This window comes from Trichophyton benhamiae (genome assembly GCF_000151125.1).
Source record: "Trichophyton benhamiae CBS 112371 chromosome Unknown Abenha-F-W-01a06.fp72, whole genome shotgun sequence".
NCBI classification, from domain to species: domain Eukaryota; kingdom Fungi; phylum Ascomycota; class Eurotiomycetes; order Onygenales; family Arthrodermataceae; genus Trichophyton; species Trichophyton benhamiae.
In genome coordinates this window covers 345,082-367,568 of record NW_003315105.1, presented here as the reverse complement: position 1 = coordinate 367,568, position 22,487 = coordinate 345,082, and the positions used below count along the sequence as shown (strand labels likewise).

Genomic DNA, 22,487 nt, shown 5'->3' with positions numbered 1-22,487 from the left:
ACGCTGGAACGCATTGGACATTAAGTATGTAAAGAAGAAAGATGTGATGCGAGGCAAAAGTGAAAGAATCCCTTGAGAAGGGGGTATCAAACGAAAAATATGAAAGAACACCCCTGTAAACATCTACAGTGAAAGGAGAAAAAGCAAATGGCTATTGTGATCAATCGGCTTTGACAGCACTGTATTGGTGTATTAGCGAATTAGACGTTGTGATGGTAATGGAGAGGGGCAAGCATACCTGTATATCCGCCGTACGAATATGTACGCTGCCAGGAACCCTACGGTGCCCGTTAACAGGCCGTATACGGCACAGCCTAGAAAACTGTAGCTGAAGAACAGGAGGCTCGAGATGAAGCCGTGGATATGAAGTTTTGTGAAGAAGTACCATATGCAGTACATAAAGATCCAGACTGCGCTGCTTCCGCCGACCATGAAGCTGTGCCACCACCAGCGATGGTTCTAGGGGTGGAAAGTTAGTCAAACACGAGGGAACTCTGCTGACAAGGGGGTAGAGAACCATACCTCTGCGCATAATAGGGTGTAGGTAGTTATGATGGCCATCTCGGCGATGGAAAGAAGAGTCAGAAGCCCGACTATGCTTAGGTAGCCGAAGACGTAGTAATATCCACCCTTGTCCTGTAGCATGTTGCGGAACAGGAAGACCAGTTCCACAAACAAGACGGCGAAAGGAGCAAAACCAGCAAGAATGATTCCTCTCAGCGATCCCGAGTACCATGGTTGTGGAGGTATCGGTCGTGGAATAGAACTAGTGCGCGTTGGATGGCTCCATGGCTTCGATCTTTCGTAGCCATACCAGCTGCCTGCGTAAACGAGGGGGACTTGGATGAGAAGCCAAAGAGCAAGGAGACCGACCAATGTCCCAAATGGAAGAGCCGTACTTGATGCCTGAGCCCACACGAACAGGTTCAGAACGAAGATTAGGGAGAAGACTAGTCCGGGGAATAATAGAGCAGTCTATGTATTACTGGTTAGAGGCCGCTTCTTCGTAAGAAAAAAGAGGTTAAGGGAGAGACCTACTATGAATGCGTTCTTCCGCCAGTTCATACCCCCTAAAGTCCTGTAGAGCCGAGCAGAGAAGTATCCTGAGAATATACCTGCAAAGATGAACAGGCCAACGCCCACGCTGATGAAGCCGCCTCTAAAACTGGGGTTCAGCACTCCCAGGCAGCTTAGAGATAACAGCCCCGTAGCCATGAAGAGAAGCTGCATGCCCGATCCAACAAACGGTGCAAGAAGACCGCTATATGCTGGCGTTCGAAGGACGTCGCCGTGAAGTCTCTTCCACGACGAAGCATCATCAAAGTCCTCTTCAGACGAGAGGTCGTCGTCCGAAACGGCACCGGCACCGCCATCGAGTAGACCGTTAGACGACTTCTCGTCCACAACCGGAGCCGAGCCGCTGGATTTTCGAGATCGAAGCCTGCTGGCCTTGCCATCCTCGAGCAAGCCGTCTGTTCGACCTTTGGAGTCTCCATAGCCAGTACGACGGTATATGACCAGCACAGTGACACTTAAAACACCACATATCACCAGGGAATTTAACAATGACAGCCAATGCGTGGTGGTACCGTCCTGCTGGCTGTACAAGTATAGATCCCATCTGTTCGCCCATTCTACATTGTCCTCTCGTTTGAAGAAGACAGAGTACGTGTAAGGAATGGACAGGGTGGCACCGTCGTCCACCTCGTCGTCATTCTCCGGCAGGTAAGATGAGCCCGGGTACTGCTGTGCAAGACGGGTGTTGTTGGGCTGCAGATATAGCTCGAAGCCATGATGCACGGTGTGCACATCTCTGGGACACCCGTCCCGCTTCCTGCCGTCGCGGCTGATGCTCTTGGGGTATATCTCGAAGCCGACGATGACTTTCTGCCCGTCACGACCACGCGGCGCATCTCGCCACCGAATCACGAAGGAGAAATGGTTGTGGATATAATGCGTCGGCCGCCGGCTGGTCGATGAAACAGCCTGGTACCCTAGCTTGAAGCCGGTGGTGTAGTACTTTTGAGATTTGTCGACGGTGATGAAGCTGGTTGCGCCAGGCAGATTATCCACGATCCACTCGGCCACGAAGCCGTCTGATATCAAGCTCTTCGCCCAGTTTACGTCTCTGCGTCCGATCTGGCGGGTACAGAGTGGTTTACAGGCGACGTTCTGTCCCATCTCGAGCTCGAAGTCGGACAGGCTGATGCGGTCTCCGCGCAGCACCTCGCCCAGGTTGAGGGGGATATTCTGGCTGCTGCCGGCCCTTGCGGTGGCCGGACAGGCGAAGGGCAGGTCCGAGTAGGCATATTGAAGCTGCGAGTTGTCCGAGAAGATCTTGTTGACGAGGACGGGGATGCGCTGGCCGTCTTGATATGTTTGTATCGAGTATCCTGGCGCGCGAGTCCGTCAGCCCGCACCCACCACAAAGTATAGCAAAGTAGACGGCTATACAGTGTACTTTTTTTTTTTTTAAGGCCGTATAGAGCGTTAGAAGGATAACTACTTACCGGGCACGTAAAAGGCCGTGGCGTGCGGCAGAAGAAGCAGAAGCAGAAACGAGAGTAGATACGCGAGCTGCGCCGTCAAGTCCATCTCGACCCAAAGTTAGCTCACGACGAGCCTACATCCACGCAGCCGACACGGAGAAGAGGAAGAGAAGAGGCTAGATGGCAGTGAGGACCCCCCCGCCTCTTGTCCGTACGTAGTTATTGATCGTGATTTAAACGAGGGACGAGGGTGAGACAGAGACGAGGACTTTGATGGTAGCGATCGAAGGATGTAGAACCGCCGCAAGGCTCGGAAGACAAGAAAAGAAGACCTTTGGCTGGTCAAGTGCGACGGTATGACTTAATACAAATAAATAAACGAACGAACGAACAGTCAAGCCGGGCTCTTCTTATTGTCTTCGTTTCTTTTCCCGATGATGAACGAGCTCTGGATGAAACATGGACGTTGCTGGCGAATTAACTAGAATTACTATTTACACAGCGAAGAAGAAAAGAAAAACACAGCGAGTTCAAGAGCAAGAAGACGGGACGAGATGGAACTGCTTGGTTTTATATGTGATTTGAGAGGTAGAAAAGGGCCCATTGCAAGCCGGTGGCCGCGGCATGGATCTAGATATTTAAGAAGAACAGGCCTGGGAGGGGACCCCGGGCGATGGAGGATACGATCGAGACTCTTACATCGGCCCAGCTAAGACCGGGATGGCTGCAGATACGGCAGAGAAGATCAGGGAGCGGAAAGGGAGATAGAGACGATGCAGGAATGTCATATTTATTAAAGCAGGAAAAAAGTACATCAGGGTTATCGTAAGAAGGACGTGGTGGTTAAGTTAAATATCGACCGACACGCATGCAGTGATGGGAGGATGCAGGAGAACGTTAAGGAAAAAGGGGGGAGAGGACTAGGAGAATTTCGATCACGGGGAGTTGAGCAGATACTCGATGGCTCCCTGGACGCTGCCGCCGGACCGTCTCAGGGCCTCGATGTTCCTGTCAAACTCGAAGAAGCCCATGTCGTTGAGCTGCCGAAGCTGCTCGGCGTACCGCTCCTCTGGGGGACGGTTGTCAGGCGGCTGTGGAGGCTGCCCGCCGAAGAGGGAATGTAGTAGGGGATTGCTGGCGTTGGGGTTGGGGTTGGCGCTGGAGTTTGCGTCTGCTCCAGGACCGCCGCCCATGGCTTGCATGAGCTGAGAGAAGAGAGCTGGGTTCTGCATGAAGGGGTTCGGAATCGGTTGGCCGGGCTGACCGTCTGCGTTTGGCAGTTGACCGAGCAGTGCTGGGTTGAACAGAGAGGCGAAGGGGTTTGGCTGGTGCTGCTGCTGCTGCTGCTGCTGGTTGCTGTTGCTGTTGCTACTGCCGCTGTTGTTGGTGGTGTTGGGTCCTGCTGTACCTGCGTCTCCCGAGGCTGCACCAGCGGGAGGCTGCTGCATGCCGGCCAGGAACGAAAAGGGGTTTCCACCGGCGCCGGGCATGGCGAGGAAAGGGTTAAAGGGAGGCATCTGAGGTTGGGTCTGGTTGTTGTTGTTGTTGTTGTTGCTGCTGCTGGTGGTGGAGTTATCTTGACTGCTGGCATCCCGCTGTGTGGTGTTGGTGACTCCGGGGGCAGGGAAAGCAGACTGTCCACCGCCGCCGCCCTGGCCCATGGCTCTCTGCATCTGGGTCATGTACCGCAGCATATTGGGGTCTGTGAGCATGCGCCGGAACTCTGGCGACTGCAGTATCTGGCGGGCGTTGGGCACATCCCGTAGCATGGGGTTCTGTTGTATCATCATGTCGATGATCTGGGGGTTCTGGAGGGCTTCGTTCATGGTCGACTGGAACTGAGGGTTCTCCATCATGCTCAGGATCTGGTCAGTATCGGGCAGAGGTCCCATCTATACGAATGTGTTAGCTATCACAGCTTCAATCTTCCGTCGTCTATGTGATAGGGGGGCTACTCACCCCTCCGTCAGGGCCAAACATGCCCGCGCCAGGCAGCTGAGAGAAGCCTGCGTATCTGGCCCCCGTCAGGCCAGCCAGCATCGAGTTCCCCGTCCCAGCTGCGAGGTTGGTCGGCACTCCAGCGGCCCCGGACGGCGTGCTCTGGGCGCCTCTGCCTGCCGCACTGCTGGCTGTGGTGTTGCTGCCGCTGCCGCTGGCTGCGGTGGTGTTGGCGCTGCCACTGGCGCTGCTGCTGCTGCCGGCGGGCGCAGAGCTCTTGACCAGGTGGATGGTATGGCCCTCCTTGACCTTGTGCGCGGCGAGGGTATCGGTGTCCTTGAGAACGCGCCCCGAGTAGATCAGCCGCTGGCGCTCTGGCGGGACGTTTGCGTACTCCTCGCCGGCGAGGATCTGCTTGATCTCAGCGACGGTCGACGACGGCTTCAGCGTCAGGCTGAACTTGGGCTCTGCGGACGACTTGACGTGGAACGTGAACGGCGCGTCTTCCTCTGCCATTTTCTGTGTCTTTCTCTCTTCTCTTCTTTTCCTTTCGGTATCTTCTTCGCTGTCTTCTGTAGCTCTCGCGGTGTCTCTCGCAGTGTCTCGCGGGGTGTCTCTGCTGGCTTCGCTGGCTTCGATAACTGCAGCTTCAGCTCCCGTCTCAGGCGTCTTATAGCTTTTTCTCTTCTTCTCAGTCTCGCCAGTCCTTGTCTTTATCCTCTTCCTTTATCCTGGCGTCTTTCTCTGCTTGCTTTCTCTGTCTCGCTGTCTGAGGTCGCTGTCTTTCTTGCTTGAGGTCGCTGTCCACTCTACTGGAGGTCTCTTTATCCTCGACGGTCCGACTCCGCCACCGAAGGAAAAAAGCCAAGCAAGAAACTTCCACAACCGCAGAAAAAACTCCAACCTCCAGCGACAACCAGCAGACAGCCAGCGCCAGCTACATCTACAGGCTCCAGCTACAGGCTCCAGCTACATCACGATAGCTACGGCTACAGCTCGATCCACGGTCATACCACCGGCTGCAGCTCGGCTACGGCTACGGCTATAGCTTCGACCGGCTGACGCAAGCGATGGAAGCGCGCTGACCGCGGTCCATCCAGCACCATGGCGACCACCTCGTCCATGTTCATGTACTCGCTCACCATCCAGCCGCCCACAGCCATCACGCAGGCCATCCTCGGGCAGTTCTCAGGCACCAAGGAGCAGCAGATCGTCACCGCGGCCGGCTCGAAGCTGACCCTGCACCGCACCGACCCGGCGCAGGGCAAAGTGCAGACGCTCTTCTCGCAGGACGTCTTTGGCATCATCCGCTCCCTCGCCGCGTTCAGGCTCGCCGGCAGCAGCAAAGGTATGCTCTCCCCCTGCTGTGATGTCCCCTCTCCTGCTCCCTAAGGCCAGTTAGTGATGTTTTTTTATCTTAAAAGAAGCTCCCCCGGGGTCTCAATGGCGGCCTTTTTTTGTGTTGATTCCGTGGATCTCAATCGTGTGTGTGCATGTATATATGAGAGCGTTGTGTGCTGAGTGTTGATAGACTACATCATAATCGGCTCGGACTCTGGGAGAATCACCATTGTCGAGTACGTGCCGGCCCAGAACCGCTTCAATCGCATCCATCTCGAGACCTTTGGCAAGTCCGGCGTCAGACGCGTCGTCCCGGGCCAGTATCTCGCCGTTGACCCCAAGGGCAGGGCCTGTCTGATCGCCTCCGTCGAGAAAAACAAGCTTGTCTACGTGCTCAACCGCAATGCGCAGGCCGAGCTCACCATATCCTCGCCCCTCGAGGCCCACAGGCCGCAGACGGTCGTCTTTGCTCTCACCGCGCTTGACGTGGGCTACGAGAACCCCATCTTTGCCGCTCTCGAGGTCGAGTACACCGAGGTCGACCAGGACCCCACCGGCCAGGCGTACGAGGAGACCGAGAAGATGCTTGTCTACTACGAACTCGATCTCGGACTCAACCATGTGGTCAGACGGTGGGCTGATCCGGTCGACCGCACTGCCTCCATGCTCTTCCAGGTGCCCGGCGGTGCTGACGGTCCCAGTGGTGTCCTCGTTTGCGCAGAGGACAACATTGTCTACCGTCACTCGAACCAGGACGCCTTCAGGGTTCCTATCCCCCGCAGACGTGGGCCTACCGAAAACCCAGAGAGAAAACGATGCATCACCGCCGGAGTCATGCACAAGATGCGCGGTGCTTTTTTCTTCCTCCTGCAGTCCGAAGACGGCGACCTTTTTAAAGTTACCATGGAGATGGTAGAAGACGAGAACGAAAAGGCTACCGGAGAAGTAAAGAGACTCAAACTCAAGTACTTTGACACCGTCCCCCTAGCTTCAAGTCTATGCATTCTCAAGAGCGGTTTCTTGTTTGTAGCCAGTGAAACCGGCAACCAGCATTTCTACCAGTTTGAAAAGCTAGGAGATGACGACGACGAGATTGAATTCATCAGCGATGACTGCTCAGCCGTCATCTCAGAACCCTTGCCCCCAGTCTACTTCCGGCCCAGACCAGCCGAAAACTTGAACTTGGTAGAGAGCATTGCCTCCCTAAACCCGCTCATGGCTGCTTCTATTGCAAACATCACAGAGGAAGATGCTCCTCAAATATACACTTTATGCGGCACTGGTGCCAGAAGTAGCTTTAGAACGCTAAAACACGGCCTCGAAGTGTCGGAGATCGTCGAGTCCGAGCTTCCCAGTGTTCCGTCAGCCGTTTGGACTACCAAGCTGTCCCGGAATGATCAATTCGACGCCTACATTGTGCTATCCTTCTCAAACGGCACCCTTGTCTTGAGCATTGGTGAGACCGTGGAAGAAGTCACAGATACTGGCTTCCTCTCGTCTGCTCCCACTCTCGCTGTGCAGCAATTGGGTGAAGACTCTCTCATCCAAGTCCATCCAAAGGGTATCCGACACATCCATGCAGACCAGAGAGTAAATGAGTGGCCGGCTCCTCAGCATAGATCCATTGTTGCCGCTACCACAAACGAGAGACAAGTAGCCATTGCCCTGAGCTCTGGTGAAATCGTCTACTTTGAAATGGACACCGATGGCTCACTGGCCGAATATGACGAAAAGAGACAGATGTCCGGCACAGTGACCTGTCTGAGCTTGGGAGAAGTTCCAGAGGGACGAGTAAGAAGCTCGTTCCTCGCTGTTGGATGTGACGACTCGACCGTCCGAATCCTCAGTCTTGATCCAGATTCCACACTGGAGAATAAATCCGTCCAGGCGTTGACATCCGCGCCATCTGCTCTATCCATCATGTCGATGATAGATTCTACCTCTGGCGGATCGACGCTATACCTCCATATCGGACTCTACTCTGGAATCTACCTGCGTACTGTCCTAGATGAAGTAACCGGAGAGTTGTCAGATACTCGGACCCGCTTCCTTGGTGTCAAGCCGGTCAAGCTGTTCAGTGTCTCAGTCAAGGAGCAGAGAGCCGTCCTTGCGCTCAGCTCCCGGTCCTGGCTAGGATACTCTGATGTCCAGACAAAGAGTTTTACCCTCACGCCCTTGAACTACGTCGGGTTAGAATGGAGCTGGAACTTCTCCTCTGAGCAGTGCGTGGAGGGCATGGTCGGTATCCAGGGTCAGAACTTAAGGTACGTTTCAATCATTCCGTCCGCTATTTATGTTTATGTCTTCGTTTTTTGCATGATGAGTTCCAACTCCTATCGCCTACACCGGCATGAGGATGAAACTTTTTTATTTATTTATCCAATTGTTCCTACTGAGCAAAACCTCCTTCGCATCATCTATTCTTCTTCCACTTGATTATTTGAATAGTGACTAATGCGTTTTGACAGAATATTCTCCATCGAGAAACTGGACAACAACCTCCTTCAAGAGCCAATTCCTCTTGCTTATACCCCTCGTAATTTTGTCCGACATCCTGAATACCCCCTTTTCTACGTCATTGGATCCGATAACAATATTCTCTCACCCGCTACTAAGGCCAAACTACTCAGCGAATCAACCACAGTCAACGGTGACAGTGCTGAGTTACCTCCAGAGGACTTTGGTTATCCCAGGGGCACAAATCATTGGGCCTCATCCATTCAAGTCGTGGACCCTATCCACACCAAGTCTGTCTTGTCTAACCTCGAGCTCGAGGACAACGAAGCTGCTGTAAGTATTGCAGCGGTGTCATTCACCAGCCAAGAAGACGAAACGTTCCTTGTAGTAGGAACAGGCAAAGACATGGTCGTCAGTCCCCGCACCTTCACATGTGGTTTCATTCATATCTATCGATTCCAAGAAGAAGGTAAAGAGCTGGAGTTCATCCACAAGACAAAGGTTGAACAACCGCCACTAGCCCTGCTCGGATTTCAAGGCCGTCTCCTTGCCGGTATTGGTCCTGATCTAAGGATCTACGACCTTGGAATGAGACAGCTTCTCCGAAAATGTCAGGCCCAGATAACGCCGCGCGTGATTGTCGGACTTCAAACCCAGGGAAGCCGAATCATCGTCAGCGATGTCCAGGAGAGCGTCACATACGTTGTTTACAAGTACCAAGAAAACGCCCTTATCCCCTTTGCTGACGACATCATACCCCGCTGGACGACATGTACCACAATGGTAGACTACGAGACCGTCGCTGGCGGCGACAAGTTCGGCAACATATGGCTCCTTCGATGTCCTACAAAGGCATCTGAAGAAGCTGACGAAGACGGCTCCGGCGCACATCTCATTCATGAACGACAGTATCTCCAGGGCGCACCGAACAGGCTCAGCCTGGTCATCCACTTCTACTCCCAAGATATACCCACAAGCATCCAAAAGACCCAATTGGTTGCTGGTGGACGAGACATTCTTGTCTGGACCGGCCTCCAAGGTACAGTCGGGATGTTTGTTCCATTCATCACCCGTGATGACGTCGATTTCTTCCAAACCCTCGAGATGCAGCTTGCTTCACAGAACCCTCCATTGGCTGGACGAGATCATCTTATCTACAGAGGCTACTATGCGCCATGTAAGGGCGTCATTGACGGAGATCTCTGTGAGACGTTCTTGCTTCTGCCTAATGACAAGAAGCAAGCTATAGCAGGTGAGCTCGATCGATCAGTTCGGGAAATCGAGCGTAAGATTTCGGTACGTACTATCCCCCCTTTGGCAAACATTATTGACTATTTATCTAACATCATACAGGACATGAGGACAAAAGTAGCCTACTAACCTCACTATCGCTACCTCGTTAATGAAAATACCTTCCATGTTGGCGTCAGACTTGGGTACATGGTGCAAAGGGATGTACATCGTCTTCACCTTCAGCAGCTTAAATCACAGCTTCAACGGAATATAAATACATTTAATACTCGAGGATGATCAAAAACATCCACCCAATCCCGTCACAACTATGCTCCATATTAACGCGTCTCTTGCCTCGCTCGGTCAGCGCGTCTTTTCAATCGTCTGATCTTGAGCTGGATGCATCCGTCTTTCGTCCAAGTGATGTAGATGAATTGTATGAGACTAGAGGAAACCTTTTAGCCGGTGATCTTTGAGTACGGTCCTTTCCGATCCTTCCACGGAATTGGGTATCGTAATTTATCCGTCGGTACATCCAGAATCTCGTAGTTATAGTTGTGGTCTTCATCTATCTTCAATCCATGCTCAGTTTAGTTGCTTCGGCTATTACTCGGGAATATATAAAACTAGCATCAAGCGGGGACGGGAGTCCGGTTGATAACATAGCAACTACCAGCTACATAATATCAATCCATCTATGCATCCGTCACATTCAGAACCACCATCAATCACTCTAAGTCAAAAGTACTAGTTAACTTAGATATGTCGCAAAAACTCAACGTTGCCATCGCGCAGTGCCGCACCCGCGATACTCTTACCGAGACACTCAACGCCCTCGAACAAGTCACCGTCAAGGCAGCAAACCGCTTAGCCAATATCCTTCTCTTCCCAGAGGGATATCTAGGCGGATATCCTCGAGGCTGCAACTTCGGGGCAGCAATTGGATCTCGCAACGATGCGGGACGAGACCAGTATCTAGAATATTTCAAAGCTGCAGTTGACTTTGGAGATACCCCCATCCCTAGCGGAGATGACTGGGTTGAACGGAAGCTCCCTGTTGCTGAAGGGAAGAATTATAGAGGCGATGGTACTCGAGAGTTCCTTGAGCGAGTGGCTAGGGAGAATGGCGTGTTGCTTGTTGTAGGTGCTATTGAGAGGTGCGCTGGCAGCTTATACTGTGCGGTTGTCTACGTTGATCCGAAGAAGGGCATGATAGGTAAGAGACGGAAGGTCATGCCAGTAAGTAGCCATAGTATCCCCCATCCCATGATTAAATGTCTATAGATGAATTGCAGTTGTCCTAATTAATACTGCAGACTGGAACGGAACGGCTGGTGTGGGCGCAAGGTCCGGCATCAACTTTGAAAGCTGTCACTACGGAGATCAATGGAGTGAAGCTTACGCTTGCCGCAGCTATATGCTGGGAGAATTACATGCCTTTGCTTCGACAGGCTATATATCAGCAGAATGTCAACCTCTACCTGGCCCCGACAGCTGATGGAAGAGATACCTGGCTTCCACTGATGCAAACTATTGCCCTGGAGGGTCGTACGGTCGTCCTCAGTGCCAATCAATGTCTAAAACGCAGCCATTTGCCTTCCTGGGTAACGAATGATGTCAAACAGGAAGGCCAGGGTAGTTCTGATGATGCTTTCATCACTGGAGGAGGCAGCTGTATCATCAGCCCTGCTGGAAAAGTATTGGCAGGCCCGATATGGAATGTTACGGACGAGGATGAAGAGAGCCTGCAGGTAGTTGAAGTTGATTTTGAGGATTGCGTGAGAGGACGACTGGAGCTGGATGTTGCTGGCAGTTATTCGCGCAACGATTCGTTCAAGTTGACAGTTGAAGGGCTGGATTTGAACCCTCCTCCACAGTAAATACGTAGGGCTAGCCTGCGCTTTCCATAGACTTTGGACTCGAATGAACTGAACATCCACTTAGTGTAATGACTAATTTCATTCTATATGCAAATGCTATTCTTTTTTAGTCTCTATCCTTTTGAAACCTTGTAACTAACCAAATGTAAACGCCAAAGTGGTATTTCGCCCAAAAGCAAGAGAAAAGTATTCACCAACGGAATAAAAAAAAAAATACCAAATAAGCCTACCTGGGGAGATTGCTGTCACCGCGAAATATAAAGTACGCTCAGCATTATGCAAGCATATCATCCAACTTCTCCCCCAGGATATCTTCGATCATGAGCACCCATTTCCTAACCTCTTTCTCGACATTTTCATCATCATCCTCCATCAATTCGCTGATAAAAGGTAGCATCTCAGGTAGCAAAGCAAGCCACTCTTCGCCTAGCTCTTCAGTCAGGCTTTGCTCGCACTTGACCGCCGCAAGTCGAGTAAATGGGTTTACTCCTTTGCAAGAATCAGCATTGCCTCCACTAGCACGCATATATTTCATAATATGAGTGTTCAGTTCCTTTTGGTTATCGGGGGAATCCGCTGCAATCGCGAGAGCGACAATAGCTGGGGTTGCTTCGGCTGTAACCAACTTGAAGGATGCTTTGCTGTTAGCAATGGAGAGTTGGCTGATAAGGTGACTGGAAATTGAGCTGAGGTGACTAGGTGATTGCCAGAATTCTGTCATGTACTAGTTAGTGTACAGATCCTTTTTTATATGATCCAAATTCACGAGTCTGGAGAACATACCATCCTGGTCATGCTCGAATGAGTTTCGGAGTGTTCGCATTACGGCTGTCCATAAGGCCTGATTTTCTTTTACATTTGGTCGGACGTTCTTCAGTATGTCGACAACGTTTTCAATGATATAGCTGGAATAACCGGTAACGATGGACTGTAGATATTCTTAATTAGTATAGAAACGTAATATATCGGTTCGAAAAACCAAGTACAAACCTTGAGGGTACCAAAGAAAGTCTCGAGAAACTTGTAGAATGTCGTCAGTCTTGCTTGTCTGCCAGGCAAATCAGACTTGTCTAGCTCCGCTGTAGCCCACTCGGTGAGTTGCGTGAAGAGCGGACGGAATATGGTATCATTCAGTTTATATATCATCTTAATCGTTAGGTCGTTGATGGAAGACTCGATGTCATGAACCTGGTGTCCCTCAAATCTATCGCTGGCAGGTAAGCTGAGTTGAGCTCTTCGGAAGTCTAATACTTTCCACAGCAACCTCGAGAGTGCAGGAACATTCTTGATAGTATCCGACTTAGAGTGTTTCTCAATCGATAGCTTGACAACCTCGAGGGTTTCTTTGGCGGCCTACACACACATTATTAGCCCCGTGTACAATTTCTCGAAAAATCTCAAACTCACCTTTGAGCCGTTCGACACTGAGAAGTACCAGTTGCGTTCAACTGCATTATATACTTCCTTCGCATCCACACGTTTTGCCAATAGCTGAAGGGCCTCTTGTCGATTGATGTTACAATCTTCTGACAAGCCAGCGTGGGCTGAGCTTGAAGAAAGGCATAGAACTTTGTCCAAGTCTTCTGACGAGATCATGTAAGGAATGTGAACGAATAGTGCTGAAAGTAGCGAGTATATGGCATCGTGTAGCTCTGGGTTTTGTTCCTTGGCCTGAATACTGCTTTGTAGTAGATCCAAGGAGCGAGGGAGGGCGGTAGGTAGTACAGGGATTATTGCATCCGCAATGACTTCCGTCATAGATGCAAGGCACAATGCACCCATGATACGGATGCGATTGTCTGCGAGCCCCATACACTTGTCGCCAGCGACCACGATTGCTGCCTCAACGACCTTTTCTGGATTCTTCTTCCCGTACTTCTCTGAAATCTTTTCCATACAGGCGACAGCCGCATGTTTCAACAATATGTCGGGAGACGTTTCGACAATTCCGACAAGAACAGACAGGAAAGAGAGAGCCTTCGATTGGGATGCTGTATCTCTATCGTTGCTATTGTCAAGACGGTTCTCAAGTAGCCTGAGGACTTGTCTGCGGAGGTCATCCTTTGGTCTTTGCAGTAGAACCTCAATCGTGTCAATAAAATCAACAAGAGATAGAGTGCCTAGCAAAGTAGCAAGAGCATCACCACAGGCTATATTTATGGCTCTAATGGAACGAACAGATTCACCTAAGGCCAGGAGACGTTCCAGCATACCAGAAAATAGACTGTGCACCTTCTTGGCATCTTCTGTATCGTCAGACTCGAAGTACTGAACCATCTTATTAGCAAGAGAGGTAAATTTGAGCAGATGAGAGAGCGTCTGAAGTAAATCAACAGCAACTTTATGGGGCTCTCGTCCATCCTCACTTCCAATACCAAGGAGAATGCGGGAGATGGTTGGCTTTGGCTGAAGTGCATCTTGAACCAGACTCAAGTACCGGGCGTACGTCTATAAAAACGTTAGTAACCAGTAATTCCTGTGTCCAATATTCTTCAAGATGCTTACCGTAAGCTGAAGTTGAGCCTCCGCATTAGAAGCAAGAGCAGTCATAGTGACTAGGACATCCCGATCCATGCCGTACTTGGTGGCTAGCATGGCCAAAACAGCAAAGAGGAAGTCCTCCTGTCCAAGTTTGTTCACGAGAGACTCAAATAGCCTGAGGCGGCGATATGAGGGAATATGTTCATATGCAGTGGTGAAAGACAATAGTAGCTCGGATGTTCCCGTAACCACATCCCTCTTTTGGACTCGGAGGGAGCGAACAAGAGGAGGAATAACTTGATCAATGGTCTAGGGGAGTTAAGGTCAGTATCGCAAGGCTATAGATATATCATCAACAGATGCTTACCTGGTCAATAACAAGGGCTGAATAGTCATCATCTTTTCGGAGGACGCTCGAACCCATGAAGGTAAAGATGGGCATAACACTGTGTAGAACAATTTCAGGAGCTACCGTCGCCAGGGCTGCAACAAGCAGAAGAGCAGTGTTCTGAACCTGCTGACTCTCAGATGTGCGAACACAGTCGATAATAAGGTCGGCTCTAATGACAGAAGTATCAAGTTTCTTTGGTGAGCCCTGTAGGTATTGTTAGTAGATGAATATGCAATAAAGAATGTATTAATACCAACCTTGTATTTATTGACAACAGATAGTAAGACACCAAGGTTGAGGCTGAGAAGGTAGCTCATTTCTGAGCGAACTTGGAGCTTTAACTTGTGAACAATGGCAAGAGTTTGAAATAGGCCACCAAGAAGCTCGGGGAATCTTTCGGGTTGAGAAGCATCAATTAGCTCGAGAATAAACGAGATTCTCCGAAGAGGGATATTCGCTTCTTCCCGACTGGCAGGGCTCATGACTGCCATGTTGCTCTGGCTCATTCTCCGTCTCTTCGGAGCAGGTGACTGAGAATCAATATTGAAAGAGGCCGAAGTTACCGTGCTCAGGAATTTGGAGATAACCGGACCTGACAAGTCCACAGACCGAAGAAGTTCTTTGCTAGAATTCGCTAGGTCATCAGTTAGGGGCCTAGTCGAAAGACACATATCGAGCAAAGTCTCTGATGCGAATAGCTCTTTCTCCTCATCTAAGAATGGCCAGGTATCTTTCATGCGTTCGAAAACAGCCCCAATGAATGAAGCCCTTGTAGATTGAGGAGTGTCCTTCAATAGTGAGAGAAGGGTAGAGATTGCAGTCGTATCTTTTGGATAGATAATAGATAGAACTTGTTGCTCCAGTTCCTGAATCGAAACGTGCTCTTGCGTACTAATGCGCTTTATCTTCTCGGAATCAATTGTTCTGCATTGCTCAAGCATGGGAGATAAGAATTGAGTACGGGGAGTTGACCCAATTTTGCTGATTCGGTTTACAATAGACAGGAGTCTGAGTTTTGTCGCAAAGAGAGGCGTATTGATGATATGTGAGCAGATGAAAGAGAAGAAATCTCGGCGGACTGATTTTTTCAGCCCTGAACCATCTTCCGAAGTTCCTTTGATAGTCTGCACAAACGTTTCAAAGACTCGTGAGGGATCAAGGATGCACTCCTCCAAGCTGGGCATAAACCCTTTATCAAACAAGGTATGGATGTCCTTCCCAGGCAGCCACTGGACAGCCTTTGACTGTTCATTGTCACCATATATGATACCCTGGCCCCAGGGTGCTTCCTCGATGTCAGGGATAAAATATTGGTTGTCGATGGAGGTAAGTAGTGCAGCCGCTTCCCTTCTGACGGGCGTTGAAGGATCGGATAGAGCGGATATAGCATATGGAATCAACGCTTGCAAATCAATTGCTCTGCCATTTGATTCAAGAATAGATGTTGTAACTATATTGATGGCCTTGGTACGCGCTAGAGGTGGATGAGGGCCGGAAAAATATCGCACGAGGAAAGAGAAGTACGTCAAGTCCTTAAATTTGGTATTTCTGCGAAGGATTGGTAAACCGAGGAATTGACCCAGCTTGTTCGCGGATGTTGTTGCTTGAGTGAAACAAACAACTAGTTCGCTAAATAGAGGTGAAGGGGACTCGACAAGGAAGTTTTCGGGTTGTTGACTTCGTCGTTGGGAAAGAGATGCAATTGCGGCTGCAAACTCCTCTTCTTGGGTGCTGTTTTCAGGGATGTCCTCCATTTCAATGTCTTCTGTCCCAGCGGTTCCCAAGTTGTTATCAATGGCGAGTTGAAGGGTTATTTCTAAAGCTTTAATATCGACGTTGGATTCGGAGATTGCTCTCTGAAGCACAATATCAAGTTCCTTAGATTCAACAAAGGCTGCAAGCGTATCTGAAGACAGCTGGCGTACTTCCTCAGACATATAACCTTTACGATGAGATTCATCGATTGTCTTCAGGAGCGCTATTATTGTCTGTGTCTTGTCCCCGGCGCCCATTATATCACTCTGGAGTACCTGGCCAACAAGAGATACACATTTAGCTGCAACTTCCTCATTATCGTTCTCCATAAGAACATTCATCAAGCCAGAAAGCAAGTGGACTATTGAATTAGATGCTGCAAGGCCTGCAAAAACATCAGCCACATCTTCTAGGCGAAGAATCGACTTAACAACAGGCTTCGGAAGCTGTAGTTGTTCCTTGTGTTGAAAAATCACTGCAAGACAGGTGATTCCTGAGGTAATGGTATCTTGGGTCCAAGATCCTGCTACGGCCTCCATCAAGCTATCGATAGCATGGTCACTGAGAGACCCTTTGTTGGCCAAGACAACACACAGCATGTAGCAAGCAATGACGAGCTCTGGAGCTTTTTTCAATGACAGGCCGGTGCTAAGTGTTGGCAGAACACGAATCAAGACATCTTCCTTATTTCGGCGTTCGACTTCTAATCTCCCTGATTGCGCAGAGTCTAGCATTGTAGATAGAGCCTCCGTCATAATGCCAGCCCAGAAAGAAGTCAGACCCTGATAGTGCGCTCGAGCTTTGCCGACTTGTATAACATAACTATTCAAGGCAGAGAAAAACTCCTTATTTGTCGACGCACTGTGTACAAGGGAGGTTCGTGTAGGTAGAATTAAGCTTCGCTTATATGGATGTAGGACTTTAAAGGTAGGCGTCAGGTTCTCCGGCAGGATGGATAGCAGGTTGAGGAATAAAGGTGTGGTATGGTATGGTAGAAATGTGAGAATGATAGCACGGGTATTGTGCTCATGTGCCCTAGATAGAACGATATATCGGTTAGCAAGCTGCTTGGCCAACTTCCAACTAGCCGTTGAGTGTTGACATACCGAAATCGACGAACAAGCCAATCCACAGCCTTCACGGCCGGATTGAGAAGCAGTCGGCCACCAACAAGGGCTAGGAATTCTTCTATGACAACATCTAGCTCCTTATTCTGTGCGGCCGTCATCTGGCTTCTATCTTCCACTTTGCTCTGCTCGCTGAAAAGATTCTGCTGGAACGGCTGAAAGCGAGGATCGAGGGCGCATAGTTCTTGAAACCCTTCATAGTATAGCTGGTATATCGTATCGAAATCCTGTGTGCTAGCAATCTTCTTCTCGAATATCAACGATTGAGCGTGGGCCGATCGCTGGGCTTTCAGGTCGAACTGATGGGTTGCTTTGGCCGCAACTTGCGACAGCTGCGCGGCGAGCGACGACGCCATTCTGCAGGGAAGAGCGAATGTTATTAGTTAGCGAGGGTATCTAATTCATAATAGCAGCTGTCCCCTCGTCCGCCAGGCCCAAGAGAGCTCTTCTTGTGCGCAGGTTGCAAGCTGTTTCTTCTTCGTCCGCGAAATCTTTCAAATCTCGAAGAAAAAAAGCATAAAATTCTCTGGTTGCCAAGGGAAGTTTTTCCCGAGTCTCCATCTGCCAAGAAAGTGCAAGTCTAGCCGGTCTCTTATCAACGAGCTTCAACGTCAACGCGATCAATTAATCGATTAATTAAATTGGACAAGTTGCTGGAAGACGGGAGACAAGCCACAGATGCGCAGCGATTAAGAGGGAGCCATGGACTCCGATGGGGGGAAGGTAAGTGGCAGCCTGATTTTCTTTCAAGCAAGCTGTGACTGACCTGCTTGCTACCTTCACTCAGGGAAAAGCGCAGATTCCAAAATTCGGCAGCTTCAAGCCGCGACCAGTAGCCCCAGCGCGAGACCGTGAGAGCAGAGACGAAAAGAAGTCCTCAAGGGAGGCTTCAAGTAGTCGTCATGGAACCAACGAGTCTGTTAGCTCATCAAGACATGACCGTCGAAGGGAGGACAGACGAGAAACGAGAGATCATCGTACCAGTAGACCTCCACGCGAGCAACCTGCGGGCAGATTGAAACCACAGGATGAGACGGATCTCTACGTGCTCGATCCTACCGGTGATCCATATACCTTGATCTATGGTTCTCTCCATAAGTACGACATTCCCCGATACTATCGTTTTGGCGCAGGCAGAGTTCTAGGGCTTTCCACAGCTTACACCATCGATCAAGACCTCAGCAGTGATTCAAAGATAGTGATAAAGCTAAGAGGGGCAGAAGATACATCACAGCGCAACCACAAGACGCTCTGGAAATCGGCTTCAAAATTGACAAAGCTGCGGCACCTGCTACCGCGTCCAGCTGAGATACCAGAGCTGGAGCGGGATTTTCTTCCACTGAGTGAAGGTGGGAGTAGAAAAAAACGGCGCATAGCGGATGGGCACTATGATACTGGTTATGCGGTCACGGTAACGGAAGAGGAGAAACTCCCCGACTACCGATCGATTGAAGGGAAAGCTAAACCCCAACGAGAATCTGATGATGAGACTGATATGGGGTCAGATTGGAGTCTAGAATCGGATGGAGAAGGTGCTAGAGTACAGAATGCTAGGCTGTTCTCAAGTGCAAATGACAATCCGGACGACGTGGAAGGCTGGCTCCGACTTATCGACCATCAAGAGAAGATGGTTGGTTTCACGGACAGAGAGGGTTATCGAAAGCATACGCTCGCCGAGAAAAGAGGTATTGCTGATATGAAGGTATCATTATATGAGAGAGCTTTGAAAAGTATTTCTCCCAAAGTTCCACGAGACAGGCTTTTGCTTGGAATGATGGAAGAGGGATCTCTACTTTGGGACCAAAAGACTCTATTGGACAAATGGAAGTCAATTTTACAGTTCAACTCGCGCTACATCTCTCTCTGGATTAAATATTTGGACGTTCAGCAGACAACGTTCAACAATTTCACTTATGAAAAGTGTCGATCAGTATTCTTAGAGTGCTTGAAAGTCAACGAGAACCAGCCGGATAGCACCGAGAAACAGATTATTAGCCTTTATATCCTCCTGCGTCTTAGTCTGTTTATGAGAGAAGCTGGCTTTATTGAGCACTCAATTGGCCTTTGGCAAGCCTTACTAGAATATAACTTTTGTCGCCCGCAGGACCTCAATCCAACAACTAATCGAGCGGTCACTGTTTCGGCATTCTCTAAATTTTGGGAGACTGAGGCTCCCAGAATCGGTGAAGTGGGATCAAAAGGCTGGGACAGGTCTACTGAAGATTCACCAGATCCGAAAACAGATCTTAGCATGCCAGACATAGATATCAAAGATGTCTTTGGCTCTTGGGGAGACATTGAGCAAACCTTGATATCCTCGTCATTTTTACCAGCTAGAACACTGGACGAAGTGCAAGAAGACGACCCTTACCGAGTAGTCCTGTTTTCTGATATTTCTGAATTCCTTGTTCAATTTTCAGATCCTCCTATGCTACATTTACTCGTGGATGCATTTCTCATATTTTGTCGCCTGCCGACAATATTGAACGAAGGTAGTGAAAGAACGTCTAGTTGGCATATAGATCATTTTCTGTCGAACAGGAATCTAGATGATATGCGCAGGTCTCCTTCAGAATGGTTCGCTCACATCGCCGCAAAAGACGAAGAGAGAGAGGGACATTCACCATTTACCTTTCCCTGTTCGTCTTTTAGGCATGGTTTCGATACGCTGTTTGGCGATGGAAAGCACTGGTTCTCAACTTTTCAATCTTGGAAAACCACTTATCTGGCGAGAAATAGCCCGATTGATGTTGAATGGGTTCGGAGGTCCTTGAAAATGCTAGTCTCAAAAATACCGGATAATGACCACTTCGCAGCCTACATTATTGCCTTTGAGTACAGTGTTGACCCCAAGGAAGCGAAAAAGTACGCGAAAAGCCTCTTGAAGCAGCGCCCTTCCAGTATCAAGCTATACAACTCCTATGCCCTGCTTGAGGCTAGGAATGGTCAGCTTGCAGCTGCCGAGAAAGTCTGGACAACCACCCTTTCCATGAGCCAAAGTTTCTCTAAGGAGGCAACACTTGACTGCATCCTTCTTTGGCACAGCTGGGTATGGGAAGCTCTTAACAGCCAGAACCATGGAAAAGCAACCCGTTTGCTAGTTGCGGTTCCAAATAGTACCTTCAGCCCAGATTCTTCTATGGATACTGGAGCTAGTGACGTTGTGGTCAGTTCGACAGAGCTGCTAAAGGCAAGGAGAGTATGTATTTTGCTATTTTCTTATAACCCACTATCTGAACATTGCTAACCTTTTGATAGTACCTGAGTGATATCCAAGCCCATGGGCTTACATTCCGCAATCCAGACATATTTGTATATGCTACTGACTGCTTAGCCCTGTTGCTCTACCTTACGCAAGATCAAGCGCTTTCAGAAGCCCTCGAGGTGTACGATAATGCAGAACAGCGTCTTGAACCCCAGAAACAGGATAGAGCGGCCTTCTTGGAACCTGTCCATCAAGCAAAGGCGAGGTTGCTCTATCACCACACTATTGAAAACCGCGTATATAAACCTGCACAAGTTCGCGAGGAGTTGTACAAGAGCGTCTTACTCTTCCCACAAAACACAATCTTTCTGAGTCTCTTCGCCTTTAACGAGGCTCGATTCAGAATTGAAAACCGCGTTCGCTCTCTTCTCACCCGCCAAATCCTGGAGCCAGCTGGGAATGGCCGATCCATTGAGAAACAGGCAACCCTTATTCCTCACCTGTTTTTAGTATACTCTGAACTTCACAGGGGTGTCTCTGCCGGTTCCACCGCTCATTCCGTTCGTGCTGCCTTTGAGTCAGCGGTGTCTTCGCAACCAGGCCAACACAATGCCGGGCTATGGAAGTTATTCGTTCAATTCGAGCTAACACTTGGTGAGAGCGAGAAAGGACGTCAGGTGTTTTTCCGCTCGATTCGAACATGTCCTTGGTCCAAACAACTGGTTCTTTTGGCGTTCACTGAGCCACGCCTTAGAAAATCAATGGGGTTTGAAGAGTTGAGAAAAGTCTTCAACGTGTTTGTAGAGAAAGAGTTGAGGGTCCATGTTGACCTGGAGGAGTGGCTTGAGGAGAACGAAGCACAAATCAGGCCTCGTGAGAGTGATGTAGGGCCAGAGCCTCCGATTACCATGCCTGACGATAGAAGCTCAGATGAGGATTAAATTAATTTTGTATCCTTCAAGTCCAGCACTGTACGATATATATGAAAACGGCATCCAGCATCTATGTAAATAAGATAGCGAATATCTAGCTAATTATCCAAAGTCCCCAACGCCTGGCTCATGGTAGGTAGAACAAACCCTCTAGCCTCTCTTCGTTCCTTTACCCAGGATCCTAGCTCGGCCCAGATAGCCTCCTTCTCGGCCAGACTCATTGATGCTGCCAGCCCGCTGGTGGTTGTAGCTACAAACACCCTCGCACCAGGCCATGCATCTCGACTGTTGCCTCCGACCACTGGCCTAACCCGTCCCATATTCTCCTCTTCGTCCTGCCACCCGTACTTGAACTCCTCCTTTTTGATATTCCTCCCATGTTTCACTCGCCAGACAGCCTCCCATATGCCCTTTCCTACAAGACAGACAGCCTCAGGCCGGAACCGCGCAATCTTCTCTTCCAGCACGGGCACTCCAGCGTTCATCTCTTCCTTTGATAGCTGGCTTGCATCGCGCGTAGGACGCACCACGATGTTTGTGTTGCCGATACAGTAGAGCTCCGGCATGCGGTATGTATCCGACGGCGGATGGCGGAAGGTAGTTATCCCTGAGGAGTGTAGGAGGCGCCAGTACAGGTTCGACGGGTGAGCGTATGCATATCCTGTCTGGCCGGTCATGATGCCTGGGTTGACACCGATGAGCAACAGGACGAGATTCTCCGGTATAGAGTCCCTAAGGCGAGAGACAGGTCCCCTGGATGATTCTGATGCTGTAGATGCATCATCTTCCGCCTTTACGGGGGTGCCACTGCTGGCATTCCTGGGTGTTCGTGGAGGAGCTGACCGGGTACTTTGCCTGGACGGCCTGGACATCGCTACCAGGGTCGACTGCGTCAGAGACTTGGACGAGCGAGTCTTCCGGGGAGATACAGGCGCCGACAGGACCTTCTTCTCATCTTCGGCGTCTTCGTCTTCCTCTTTGATGCCGATTTTGCGTTTCAGCGACTTGACCGGTGATGCACTGGGTGTTGCACCGGGGGAATGGATGAATTTGTCCAAGCCGCCGTTGAACGACCGGGGAGCCTCTTCGTCGTCCATCCTTGAGACAAGCAGAAAAGAAATTTAAGAATCAGCTGCAGTGAGATTAAGCATGAAGTTTTGGTTTTTTTTGACGGATAACTGGATAACGGTTCTGTCCAGAGTTCGGCAACGGTGAAAAAGCATGAGGTTATTCAGAAAGTATAGAACTGATCAGCTAA

The 22,487-nt window shown here is 49.8% G+C and overlaps 8 protein-coding genes across 8 annotated transcripts; 4 read left to right on the top strand and 4 right to left on the bottom strand.

Annotated features, from left to right (window-relative positions):
- Positions 1 to 477: 477 nt before the first annotated feature.
- ARB_07559 (uncharacterized protein) lies at positions 478 to 2,595 on the bottom strand (the record flags this gene model as incomplete). Its single annotated transcript, XM_003014208.1, has 3 exons — positions 478 to 975; positions 1,039 to 2,369; positions 2,511 to 2,595. The coding sequence occupies 3 exons, from the start codon at positions 2,593 to 2,595 to the stop codon at positions 478 to 480; spliced, it is 1,914 nt and encodes a 637-aa protein (XP_003014254.1).
- An 829-nt stretch (positions 2,596 to 3,424) lies between these two features.
- Positions 3,425 to 5,438, bottom strand: ARB_07558 (uncharacterized protein; the record flags this gene model as incomplete). The annotated part of the gene is made up of 4 exons (XM_003014207.1): positions 3,425 to 4,381; positions 4,449 to 5,151; positions 5,180 to 5,364; positions 5,415 to 5,438. The coding sequence occupies 4 exons, from the start codon at positions 5,436 to 5,438 to the stop codon at positions 3,425 to 3,427; spliced, it is 1,869 nt and encodes a 622-aa protein (XP_003014253.1).
- A 93-nt stretch (positions 5,439 to 5,531) lies between these two features.
- ARB_07557 (uncharacterized protein) lies at positions 5,532 to 8,031 on the top strand (the record flags this gene model as incomplete). Its single annotated transcript, XM_003014206.1, has 3 exons — positions 5,532 to 5,775; positions 5,959 to 7,990; positions 8,019 to 8,031. The coding sequence occupies 3 exons, from the start codon at positions 5,532 to 5,534 to the stop codon at positions 8,029 to 8,031; spliced, it is 2,289 nt and encodes a 762-aa protein (XP_003014252.1).
- Positions 8,032 to 8,222: 191 nt separating this feature from the next.
- ARB_07556 (uncharacterized protein) lies at positions 8,223 to 9,605 on the top strand (the record flags this gene model as incomplete). The annotated part of the gene is made up of 1 exon (XM_003014205.1): positions 8,223 to 9,605. The coding sequence occupies one exon, from the start codon at positions 8,223 to 8,225 to the stop codon at positions 9,603 to 9,605; it is 1,383 nt and encodes a 460-aa protein (XP_003014251.1).
- Positions 9,606 to 10,220: 615 nt separating this feature from the next.
- Positions 10,221 to 11,338, top strand: ARB_07555 (uncharacterized protein; the record flags this gene model as incomplete). Its single annotated transcript, XM_003014204.1, has 2 exons — positions 10,221 to 10,697; positions 10,775 to 11,338. 2 exons carry the CDS (start codon positions 10,221 to 10,223, stop codon positions 11,336 to 11,338), a joined length of 1,041 nt encoding a protein of 346 aa, XP_003014250.1.
- A 274-nt stretch (positions 11,339 to 11,612) lies between these two features.
- ARB_07554 (uncharacterized protein) lies at positions 11,613 to 17,448 on the bottom strand (the record flags this gene model as incomplete). Its single annotated transcript, XM_003014203.1, has 8 exons — positions 11,613 to 12,052; positions 12,122 to 12,266; positions 12,329 to 12,691; positions 12,746 to 13,786; positions 13,844 to 14,128; positions 14,187 to 14,414; positions 14,468 to 17,048; positions 17,072 to 17,448. The coding sequence occupies 8 exons, from the start codon at positions 17,446 to 17,448 to the stop codon at positions 11,613 to 11,615; spliced, it is 5,460 nt and encodes a 1,819-aa protein (XP_003014249.1).
- Positions 17,449 to 17,794: 346 nt separating this feature from the next.
- On the top strand, positions 17,795 to 21,238 carry ARB_07553 (uncharacterized protein; the record flags this gene model as incomplete). The annotated part of the gene is made up of 3 exons (XM_003014202.1): positions 17,795 to 17,815; positions 17,844 to 20,291; positions 20,351 to 21,238. The coding sequence occupies 3 exons, from the start codon at positions 17,795 to 17,797 to the stop codon at positions 21,236 to 21,238; spliced, it is 3,357 nt and encodes a 1,118-aa protein (XP_003014248.1).
- An 89-nt stretch (positions 21,239 to 21,327) lies between these two features.
- On the bottom strand, positions 21,328 to 22,326 carry ARB_07552 (uncharacterized protein; the record flags this gene model as incomplete). The annotated part of the gene is made up of 1 exon (XM_003014201.1): positions 21,328 to 22,326. The coding sequence occupies one exon, from the start codon at positions 22,324 to 22,326 to the stop codon at positions 21,328 to 21,330; it is 999 nt and encodes a 332-aa protein (XP_003014247.1).
- Positions 22,327 to 22,487: the final 161 nt, after the last annotated feature.